General features: G+C 40.0%; 1 protein-coding gene across 4 annotated transcripts in view; it reads left to right on the plus strand.

Moving 5' to 3' along the window:
• DOCK4 (dedicator of cytokinesis 4) overlaps positions 1–12,411 on the plus strand; it is a 474,663-nt gene that overhangs the window by 415,136 nt on the left and 47,116 nt on the right. For all 4 annotated transcript variants that reach the window (XM_045166403.1, XM_045166401.1, XM_045166404.1 and 1 more), the window contains exon 36: positions 10,112–10,260. In XM_045166403.1, the coding sequence (XP_045022338.1) occupies positions 10,112–10,260 (149 nt within the window). The remainder of the gene's footprint in view (positions 1–10,111; positions 10,261–12,411) is intronic.

A 12,411-nucleotide genomic window follows, 5' to 3' on the forward strand; every position in this document is an offset into this window, starting at 1 on the left:
GTGTTTTTTTTAAATCTATCCTGGTTGGGTTTGCTGAGCCTCTTGGATCTCTCAACATTTCTTTCACCAAATTTGGGAAACTTTCAGGCATTATTTCTTCAAATATATTTTCTGCACTGATTCTCTGTTTTGGGACTCCAGTTTTATGGATGTTAGACCATTTGGTATTGTTCTATAATTTCCTGGGGTGCTGTTTTGGGGTTTTTTGTTTCAATTTTTTTATTCTTTCTGTTTTTCAGATTGGATAATTTCCATTTATCTATTTTCAAGTCCATTGGCTCTTCTTTATCATTTCCATTCAACTACTGAGGTCTTCCAGTGAAGTTTTAATTTTTTTACTTTTTTATTATTTGTCTAAGTTTATTTAGCTATTTTTAATAGCTTCAGTGGTTTTGCAAAAATTTGTATTTTCTCATTTCACGAGTGTTCACTTTTACTTCAAGTAACACGGTTATAATAGCTGTTTCATAGTATTTGCCTATAATTTCAAAAACTGAATCATCTTAGAGTTGGCATCTGTTAATTGCTTTTTCCCTTTGAGATTTATTTAGTGTTCCTGGTTCTCTGAATGTCAAGTAATTTTGGATTGTATCCCAGACATTTTGAATATTGTGAGATTCTGGGTTTTCTTAAAATATTCAAAAAATCAATCCAGCTAAGTTCAGACCTAAAGTCCTGAGTTACCTTTTGAAGGTCAGTTTAGTTTTCAAAGCCTTTGCTACACTTTTGTGGTCTTTCCTGCTTGTGTGCCACCTGGGGAGAGCCTGGGACATGGGCAGTTATCTCTACCATAGTTCATTTATCAGAATCTTTGTTAGGTTGATTCTGATTCATTCTATACATGTACAGCTTAAGGGTGAGCCCAGGAAGACATACACATAATTTAAAAATTCCTTTCTCCATCTCCTTGTTCTCTCTGATCTTTCTCACTCTTACCATCTCCCAAGGGCTCCTTTTCCTGAGACTCTTGCTTAATCAGAGCCCGAGTACTCAGAGCCAAGACTTGATCCTCCACACTATGAGCTACTATGAGTCAGCCTCCCTGGTAGAGGGAAAGCAGTGAAAGAAAAGAGAAAAGAGGAAGCCACTACTGCCCCACCGTGACTGCCCCTGACGCCACAGTGCGGGTTTGCAGCTTTGTTCCTGGGACTCAGAGTGGACCAGAAGAATAGAAAGTACCCATCCCACAGAGGGTGCTTCTCCCAGTTCTCTGACTAAAGGAGCTTTTTCTGTCTGTTTTCCATTTGAAGTTACAGGAAACAGAGAAGGCTAAGCCTGGAGATACAAAAGGCAAAAAAAGTAAAAACAAGGAGCTCACTACTCTGTCATCCTCCTTTAAGTATTGATTTTCCTGTTCTGTCTGCCTTCTCGTTTACTTTTCAGAATTCTCCAATAGTTGCTTTATACATTCTGTCTTGGGTTTTTAGGTGAATCAGTGAGAAAAATACAACTAAAACGTGCATACTACATCTTAACCAGAATGAAAACCCTTTAATTGGATCTCGAAATTACAAATCTTAGTCTTTGGGCACACTGTTCTTCCAAGGAACTCCTGAATCTTGGTTCCTCCCCCAGCTTTGAAAGAGTAAAGGAACACTTTCTGAAGTGATGCTCATGTTCCCAGGATTTAAGCATGCCTTTAGCTACAGTTCCACTATATCAGCTAAGAGCACCACTTAAAAGTTAAAAGTTCCCAGTTCTTGACTCAGACTGGAGACCTTTATGATACCTTTGATACCTCTCATTCATGAGGTGCTATTGGTTCTGATTCCTAAAAATGAAAGCCATATCCTCTCTTATTGTTTCCAATTTCACTGCCTCAATCAGGCCTTCATCGTCTCTCTCTTGGACTGCTTCTTAACTATCCCAAGTTATTCTCTAGAGCAGGGATCAGTAAACTTCAACCTGCAGCCCTGTCATTTGATTTTTTAAAGAATGTTTTATTGAAACTCCAGCCACACCCACTTAATTACATATTGTATATGGTTGCTATAGCACTCAAATGGCATAGTTGAGTAGTTGCAACAAAGACTGTATGTCCTATAAGCCTAAATTATTGACTGTCTGATCCTTTGAGAAAACTTTGTCACCCGCTTCTCTAGATGTAACTCTGTCAATTCATGTCTTCTGCAAAGTAAAGCTCAAAGTCTTTATTCAAGGCCCATCATAATTGAAACAACACCTGTCCATTCAGCCTAATGTATTCTTGTTTACCTCTAATACTGTGTTCCTTCTTCTTATCCTTCAGAGCCAGCTCCTATATCATCTTTTCCATGAAGTCTTTATCTTCCTTCTCTCTCCCTCACCAACTCCATGAGCTCGCACCCCCAGCTTTGGGCTGAATTAATGTTTTCTACTCTTTTCCCATTGCAGTTTTTGCAGATTTCCATTCAAGTACTTATCATATCATTTTATTCATAGTTATATAACAAATGTGTGTGTGTGTGTTGATAAGTAGGGAGGTAGGTAGGTTGAGAGATCTTTAGTTGAAGGTAAATTCCTTGAGGACAGAGATGATATTTTCTCCTTAGTCTTCTCAGTTCTTAGATTAATGCCTAGTGCTGTGAGATTTAAATAAATGCATTACTAAGAATGCATTCAGATTTTAACACCCCAAGAGCAGATTTTTCTCCTTTAATATTGTTAATTCCTTAATCACCAAGGAAGCCCCGGTATCTCTTCACACAGATGTCCTGATAGTTTTGATTAAATAAACTAAGACTTTTTTAGCTGACTCTGTTGTCTAGAAGTTTAAGTAGTCATTTTAAAGTAGTTTGTAGCTAATATTAGGAAAATGGTGAACCTGTTTTTTTTTAATCTGTGAAAACAATCTAGTAGACTTGCTTTATTTTGAAGCCCATTAAAAAAAAAGAAGAAGAAATGAGAGAGGGAAGTGAGGACAAGCTCTTGCAGATATGTAACGGATATATTTTGGTTTTCTGAAACTCCAAATCTGTCGCCTTATATTTTGAAAACGTGTAAATCTTTTTTTTTAATTTATTTACTGAGCTTGGAGTTTTTATATTCCCCAAAGTCATAAGAAATAAGTTCTTTTCCCGTATAACATTTTGCTCATTTCTCCTCTGTCCTCATTTTTTTGGGTCTTGGAGAAAGTGGAATTGATGGAAAAACTTCTGTCTTTACAGGATTTGTTTCTTATGGCTTAATCCTTTCCAGCCCTCTGTGACAATGCCCTCCATTGCACGATTCATCTCCACATTTATCCTGTGTTACTTCTTTCTGCATATTGATACCTTCCCTGTACAATTCTCAAAATGATGGAATGAGATGGCCCATATATTTAATTATGTGATGATGGCCTTTTGTTCAAAATTATAAACACTTTTAAAAACATTGTTTGTAATTTTGGATGTGAGTCATCTTTCTCTTTTCAGTATGCAATGCAGTCTTCTAAAGATACATAGGAATAAACATGCAACATATTGTGATAAAACATCTTCGATATGCTGATGTGTTCCAGAAACCTCAGTAGTCTGTTGCTGACACCTCAGAGGCATACGTTTCCTTTAATGAAAATTTTCTGCAGTTTCCTTCACACACACCGTTTACCCCTGATATACATTGTTATCTTCTGGAATCAAATTCTGTTCCAGGTGTAACTTGTTTTCACACCTCCCCACATCACCCTTCGGTCATCTGTCAGCTTGCTCTGCTGGCCTGCCAGTTGTTGTTCATTCACTAAGTCATGTCTGACTCTTTGAGACCCCATGGACTGAAGCACGCCAGGCTTCCCTATTTTTCATTGTCTCCTGGAGTTTGCTCAAAATTCATGTCCATTGAGTTGATGATGCCATCCAACTATCTCGTCTGTCCACTGCCTTCTCCTCCTGCCATCAGTCTTTCCCAGCATGAGGTTCTTTCCCAGTGAGTCACCTCTTCACATCTGATGGCCAAAGTATTGAAGCTTCAGTTTCAGCATCAGTCCTTCCAGTGAATATTCAGGGTTGATTTCCTTTAAGATTGACTGGTTTGATCTCCTTGCTGTCCAAGGGACTCTCAAGAGTCTTCTCTAGCACCACAGTTTGAAAGCATCGATTCTTTGATACTCAGCCTTCTGTATGCTCCAACTGTCACATCCATACATGACTACTGGAAAAACCATAGCTTTGACTAAACAGACCCTTGTCAGCAAAGTGATGTCTCTGCTTTTTAACACACTGTCTAGGTTTTGGATGTCTTGGATGTCATAGCTTTTCATCCAAGGAGCAAGCATGTTTTAATTTCATGGCTACAGTCTCCATCTGCAGTGGTTTTGGAGCCCAAGAACATAAAATCTGCCACTGTTTCCACTTTTTCCCCATCTCTGTACCATGAAGTGATGGGACCGGATGCTTTGATCTTAGTTTTTTGAATGTTGAGTTTTAAGCCAGCCTTTTCCCTCTCCTCTTTCACCTTCATCAACAGGCTCTTTAGTTTCTCTTCACTTTCTGCCATGCAGAGATCCAGGGAATAGCAAGGAGAGATAAGAAAACCTTCTTAAGTGAATAATGCAAAGAAATAGAGGAAAACAATAGAATGGGAAAGACTAGAGATCTCCTGAAGAAAATTGGAGATACCAAGGGAACATTTCATGCAAAGATGTATACAGTAAATGACAGAAACAGCAAGGACCTAACAGAAGCAGAAGAGATTAGGTGGCAAGAATACACAGAAGAACTGTACAAAAAAGCCCACCAGTGGTTACTTCTTTTTCCGCCCTTCTCAGGGGCAGGTCACCCACACCCGACCTTCCCGCCATCCCTTGGACGTTCCCAGGGCAAACGTTACTTGAACAGCAGTTTACAAGATTAGAAACACTTCATTACTCCCCACTTTTTTCATTTTATTTATTGTGGCAAAATGTACATAAAATAAAATTTGCCATCTTACCCATTTTTCAGTGTGCACTTCAGTGGCCATTAAGTGCATCCATGTTGTTGGGCCACCATCCCCACCATCTGTCTCCAGAACCTTCTCATCCACCCAATCTGAAACCCTGTACACATTAAACAGTAACTTCCCATTTTCCCCTCCCCTCATCTCTGGCACCACCACTCTACTTTCTCTCTGTGTAAATTTCACCTTCATTGCCTTTTCGGTCCCTCCCTGTGGGCAGCTGAGATGTGGGAAGGGGTTCCCTCTGGCCTCCCCACTCACTATTCCACCTTTACACTGTGTCATGGTTAGTCTCAAGGATATTTTTTGAAAGCTCAGGGAGATACAAGAGAAATCTGAGAGGCAAAGATGATCATTTTGGAGCTGTGTCATTAAGAGAAAATAGGAATTATTCAGCAGCTAAAGGCTTGAAGGAACAGGCTGTGAAGGACCCCAGGTGTCAGTTGGTGTGATAAGGGAGAGGAATCTTAGTTTGTTCAGGTGACAGGAGCAAGAGTGGACAGAAAAACAAAGATGCCCTTGGGGTTTTCTTAGATGCTTGTCATTATAAGGGTATGTGGGTAATTAAAGATTAGGAAGTGATCTCAGGAGGCCTCAGGGAAAATGAGGACGCTGTTCAGATATAGCACAGCTCTGATGATCTTGTTATCATCATCATCTGTCTAACCCTGTGAAGCAGTCTTCCATGGCAACCCACATCATGGCAGATTTGGCTGCTTCTACATCCACCGATTAATTGACACCCTCCAGCAGACATTCACTCCGTCCATCTCACCCCAGGAAAGGGCCTGTGTCCATGCAGTGGAAGGCGCCTGTGTCCCTGACAGGCAGCCGCCTCTGGATCAGGATGCATCATGTTGCATTCAGCAAAAGTGATGATGGGGTCGAGGGGCTGGAGGCTTTTTAGGGAGACAGTAGCAGGCTCACAGTAGCAGTCTCCTTCTTACCCGTCATAAGTGGGGACATTGGGGAAATGTGAGTGGACGGACCAGATCATGGGCAGCGTTCTGTGTCACTTTAGGAAGTCCAAATTCATTCTATTGTTAATAGTTACTGAGAATCATTGACTAGTTTTAATCATGGGAGCAATGTGATCATTTGCATTAAAGAAAACTTGTGTTAGTAACAGCTTGCACACTGAATGCTGGGGAATAAGAGACTGCTGGTGGGTGATGAAAAGTTTTGCTGCAATCATTGAAGTTACTAGGTTGAGCTCACCAAAGGTAATTAAAGAGGAAAACACAGCCAGAACCTGTGCCTTACAGGACTTCTACACTTAAAAGACAAGAGAATAGTGATGGGGACCCAGGCCTTTCTTATAGTACTGGAACGTAACGTGTTACTTAGGAGCCATATGTGTAGTTATCCTTAAAGCAAATAAGTGAAGAAAAAGAATTACCATTTATGGATATTGTATTAAAAGTTACTACTGTGTCTTTTCATGGATTGGAAGAATCAATATAGTGAAAATGAGTATACTACCCAAAGCAATTTATAGATTCAATGCAATCCCTATCAAGCTACCAATGGTATTCTTCACAGAGCTAGAACAAATAATTCCACAATTTGTATGGAAATACAAAAAACCTCGAATAGCCAAAGCGATCTTGAGAAAGAAGAATGGAACTGGAGGAATCAACCTGCCTGACTTCAGGCTCTACTACAAAGCCACAGTCATCAAGACAGTATGGTACTGGCACAAAGATAGAAATATAGATCAATGGAACAAAATAGAAAGCCCAGAGATAAATCCACGCACATATGGACACCTTATCTTTGATAAAGGAGGCAAGAATATAATCTCTTTAACAAGTGGTGCTGGGAAATCTGGTCAACCACTTGTAAAAGAATGAAACTAGAGCACTTTCTAACACCATACACAAAAAGAAACTCAAAATGGATTAAAGATCTAAATGTAAGACCAGAAATTATAAAACTCCTAGAGGAGAACATAAGCAAAACACTCTCCGACATACATCACAGCAGGATCCTCTATGACCCACCTCCCAGAATATTGGAAATAAAAGCGAAAATAAACAAATGGGACCTAATTAAAATTAAAAGCTTCTGCACAACAAAGGAAACTATAAGCAAGGTGAAAAGACAGCCTTCAGAATGGGAGAAAATAATAGCAAATGAAGCAACAGACAAACAACTAATCTCAAAAATATACAAGCAACTCCTACAGCTCAATTCCAGAAAACTAAATGACCCAATCAAAAAATGGGCCAAAGAACTAAATAGACATTTCTCCAAAGAAGACATACAGATGGCTAACAAACACATGAAAAGATGCTCAACATCACTCATTATCAGAGAAATGCAAATCAAAACCACTATGAGGTACCATTTCACGCCAGTCAGAATGGCTGCGATCCAAAAGTCTACAAGCAATAAATGCTGGAGAGGGTGTGGAGAAAAGGGAACCCTCTTACACTGTTGGTGGGAATGCAGACTAGTACAGCCACTATGGAGAACAGTATGGAGATTCCTTAAAAAACTGGAAATAGAACTGCCTTATGATCCAGCAATCCCACTCCTGGGCATACACACTTGGGAAACCAGAATAGAAAGAGACACATGTACCCCAATGTTCATCACAGCACTGTTTATAATAGCCAGGACATGGAAGCAACCTAGATGTCCATCAGCAGATGAATGGATAAGAAAGCAGTGGTACATATACACAACGGAGTATTACTCAGCCATTACAAAGAATACATTTGAATCAGTTCTAATGAGGTGGATGAAACTGGAGCCTATTATACAGAGTGAAGTAAGCCAGAAAGAAAAACACCAATACAGTATACTAATGCATATATATGGAATTTAGAAAGATGGTAACAATAACCCTGTATACGAGACAGCAAAAGAGACACTGATGTATAGAACAGTCTTTTGGACTCTGTGGGAGAGGGAGAGGGTGGGATGATTTGGGAGAATGGCATTGAAATATGTATAATATCATATATGAAATGAGTTGCCAGTCCACGTTCGATGCACGGTACTGGATGCTTGGGGCTGGTGCACTGGGATGACCCAGAGGGATGGTATGGGGAGGGAGGTGGGAGGAGGGTTCAGGCTGGGGAACACATGTATACCTGTGGCAGATTCATTTTGATATACGGCAAAACCAATACAATATTGTAAAGTTAAATAAAATAAAATAAATAAAAATAAATAAAATCAGTAGAAAAGAAGAAAAAAAAAAGAAAAATAAATAAATAAAAGTTACTACTCTGTCTTTTCAGACATGTGTGGGGATGGTAGGTAAATGGATACCTAACATAAGGGTTTTATCATTTTATTCAGTTTAGTAAGTAAGTTGGCTGTTATAATGTCAGGAGAAAAAAATTATTATAGTCTTTCATCAGGGACAGTGAATTCTGGTTCCCATTCTTGATGTATTTGGCCATATTTATGGTTCAGGAAAAGAAGAGACCTGCAGAATGGCAAGTATCCTATTAAATACATTACCCGTCAACCATGCTTAAGCCTGTGGGTCACCGTTTCTATACACATGTATAGAATGTCATCCCTTTACATGTTTCCCCAGGAAATTCCCCCTGCACCAAACATGTCATGACTTTAGTAACCATCACTGAGGATTTGTGGGGCCAGCCAGAGGGGGTGTCAGAGTACATAGCCCACACAGTTTGTTCTCTCTCTCTCACACTCACACACATACACACTCTTCTTATCCAATACTTTTACCCTTTCTGGTCCTTTCTCTGTTGGCTATTAATAGATTTTAAAAGGTTTTCTTCTCTGAACTCTTCTCTAGCTTTTCCCCTTCTAAATTCTGTCTGTACTGTGATACCCCTACACACATATACAATAAGTCCCCTACATACGAACTTTCAAAGATGTGAACATGTGTTCCATCAATGTCAACGTGAGTGAAATGGCAGCTTGCCCTCCGTCTCCTATTGCTGACGATCCTTCAGCTCTGCCATCTCCCACCTCCTCTCCCTTCTCCAGTGAGTAACTTTTCTTGCCTGTTCACTCGATGCCAGCCCCTGTGTGCCAGCTGTTGTACCATACTACTGTACTTTCAAGGTACTGCACTTTAAAGATGTTTTCTTTATTTTTTTTGTGTTTTTTTAATGTATTATTTGTGTGAAAAGTATTATAAACCTATTACAGTACAGCACTATAAAGCTGATTGTGTTTGTTGGGTACCTAGGCTAACTTTGTGGACTTATGAACAAATAACACTTAAGAACACACTCGCAGAACAGAACTCATTTGTATATAGGGGACTTGCAGTATCACTTTCACATTTTTCAGCCTTTTATTAGCCAAGAGAATTGAGCTATCATTTTTTGTTTCTTAAGCATGCCCTTTTTTGCCAACAAAGATCCATATAGTCAAAGCTATGGTTTTTCCAGTAGTCATGTATGGAAGTAAGAGTTGGACCATGTAGAAGGCTGAGCATTGAAGAATTGATGCTTTTAAACTGTAGAGTTGGAGAAGACTCTTGAGAGTCCCTTGGACAGCAAGGAGATCAAACCAGTCAATCCTAAAGGAAATTAATCCTGAGTATTCATTGGAAGGACTGATGTTGAAGCTTCAGTACTTTGGCCATCTGATGTGAAGAGCTGACTCACTGGAAAAGAATCTGATGCTGGGAAAGATTGATGGCAGGAGGAGAAGGGGGTGACAGAGAACGAGATGGTTGGATGGCATCACCGATTCAATGAACATGAATGTGAGCAAACACCAGGAGATGGTGAAGGACAGGGAAGCCTGGCGTGCTGCAGTCCATGTGGTCACAAAGGGTTGAAGATGACTAAGTGACTGAACAACAACAAAGCATGCCCTATGGAAACTACCCATAGTCCCCTGCTAAGGGATTTACCAGTGAACCTATGTAGCAAACGAAAGCATGTCTCCCCTACATTTTGAACCAGCTACAGAGCTATCCTTAACATTTTTATTATGCCAGTACATATGAACAGTAGGGGGTGGGGGTGGGGGGGAATAGACGGGAAGGAGAGAAAGAGAAAATAAAGAGAACCAAAAGATCAAACACAAGTTTCCAGTAATTCCATCTCCCAGGGTGCTTCTCATTCATTCACCTTCCGTTGCATGTGTCCTGGACATGTGTTCTTCAGTATCGTGAAATTCAGAAAAAAAATACTTAATCCAGCTTGTCCTGAACCAGCTGCACTGGGGTCCTGTCTCGATCATCAGCTTCCCACTTATCTTTCAGAGGCTGCATATACGCTGTTGTTATATGATGAGCTGCTGGAATGGTCTGACCGGCCCCTCCGGGAATTCCTGACCTACCCCATGCAAACGGAATGGCAGCGCAAGGAGCACCTGCACCTCGCCATCATCCAGAACTTTGACAGAGGCAAGGTAAGTAGCCCCAGTCACCTGTGTCCTTTCCCAAGGTGACTGTCACATCTCCTTAATTTCTAGTTCATTGATGGCCACCTCTTCAAGCAGGGGCCCTCAAATTTTCAGTGTGCATTAACTCCTGAGAGTTGACTGAAATTAAGATTCCCAGGCCCCACTCCTGCAAATTCTGATTAAGTAGGTCTGGCTTGCACCAGGGGGTTCTGCAATTTTAATAAGGACTCCAGAAAATTCCAGTGTGTATGAACTTGAATCCCATCTTGAGAGACCCTCATCTAGAGGTTTCAACATCCAGGCATTTTATTATCTGAAAAACCACTATCACACCTCCCCTACCTCCCCAAATTGGCACATAGTAATCTGTCCCAGTCCACTTTTTTTAAGATGAAATAAATGAAACCAAATTTATTTACAGAATTTTATGACATCCCGTCATATACTCAGAGTTGCCATGGGGTATTGAAAACCTCCCTGAGCTAATAAAGCAATTCAGCATGTCACCTCCCTGCCACCTGCTCCCTCTTCAGGGGTTTGCAATGCTCTTGAAAAAAAACGTGAATCTGACCCCAGTTGATTTGAACACTTGGATGCTTTGGTGATACATGTCTTAGATTTAAATATATCTTTCAAAGTTCCAAGGTTAAACAGGAAATGAAAATACACCCAGTGGCTGTCATTCTTTTATAAAACATAATTGGGTACTCCTAAAAATTTGATGCAAGGGAATTGCTTCTTTGCTATCCTCTTCTATTATTTATCTAACTACACTGACATACCGTTCATTACGTTAATAGCAAAGAAATGCCTCTGTGTCCTCCTGCAGTAAACTTTCCACCTGTAAGATAAGCTGTTATAGAACCTCTCTTGGCCCATTCCCAGCAGTCTGTGCTTTATGAGGACTTGGAGACTATGGCCCATGGGTCAAACAGTTCACTGCCTGTTTCAGTTCAGCCCGCAAACTAAGACTCACTTTTACATTTTTAAATGCTCAAAAGAACTAAAAAGAAGAATGGTATTTGGCCTGTGAAAATTATATGAAATTCATATTTCAGTTGTCAATAAAGTTTTATTGTAACACAGCCAAGCTCATGCGTGTCTGCGGATGTTTTCATAGTTTAATGGCAGTGGTGACAAAGGTTGTATGGCCCACAACACCTCAGGCATTTACTGTTTGGTGGGAAAATTCGCAGACACCTGAGCTAGATCAAAGAAGTTCTGCATTTCTGCTGAGAGTAACCAGCTGGCTTAGACCCTTGCAGTTTACAAGTACGCTTGGGCCAACAAGGAATCCACTGAGCCAGCTGTGGATAATTGGACCTTAGGGGTCAGTGGCAGTTCCGCATATCCCAGCCCTGAGGGGCTGCTCATTCATCTCCTTGGCCATTGTGGAATTGCAGTTATTTCAGCATGATCGTTTTGTTTATTTTTAACTATAAATTATTACTTTTTTTTTCATTTTATTGAAGTGTAGTGATTTACAATGTTGTGTTAATTTCTTCTGTGCAGCAAAGTGACTCATCTGTACATATATATATTCTTTTTCATATTCTTTTCCATTTCGGTTTGTCACAGGATGTTGGATATAGTTCCCTGTGTCACACAATAGGACCTTGTTGTTTATTCATCCTATATATACTAGTTTGCAACTGTTAATCCCAAACTCCCAATCCATCCATCCATTCCTTCCCTACCCCTGCTTGGCAACCACATGTCTGTTTTCCATGTCTGTGAGTATGTTTTTGTCTCATAGATGTGTTGATATGGGTTGTATTTTAGATTCCATATAAGTGATATCATATGGTGTTTATCTTTCCTTGACTTACTTCACTTAGCATGATAGTCTTTAGGTCCACCCATGTTGCTACAAATGGCATTATTTCATTCTTTTTGATGGTTGACTAATATTGTAGTGTATATGTGTGTGTGTGTACACCACATCTTCAGGATAATAGTTTTGAGATGATACCAGGAAATGTTGTTTTTGCACCATATGTTAATGATTTGTAGGTTATCACTTTCAACTCTCGAAATATTTTAAATAATGAACTTGTTAATTACATGCTATTTTCATGCTTAAAATTGCAGTGGTACTATTAAGGGTCGGTTTTAAAGGTTAAGAAGTAAGGCTTGATCATCTGAGAGCGGTCCCCT

The sequence above is a fragment of the Bubalus bubalis genome, chromosome 8, assembly GCF_019923935.1.
Source record: "Bubalus bubalis isolate 160015118507 breed Murrah chromosome 8, NDDB_SH_1, whole genome shotgun sequence".
Lineage (NCBI taxonomy): Eukaryota > Metazoa > Chordata > Mammalia > Artiodactyla > Bovidae > Bubalus > Bubalus bubalis.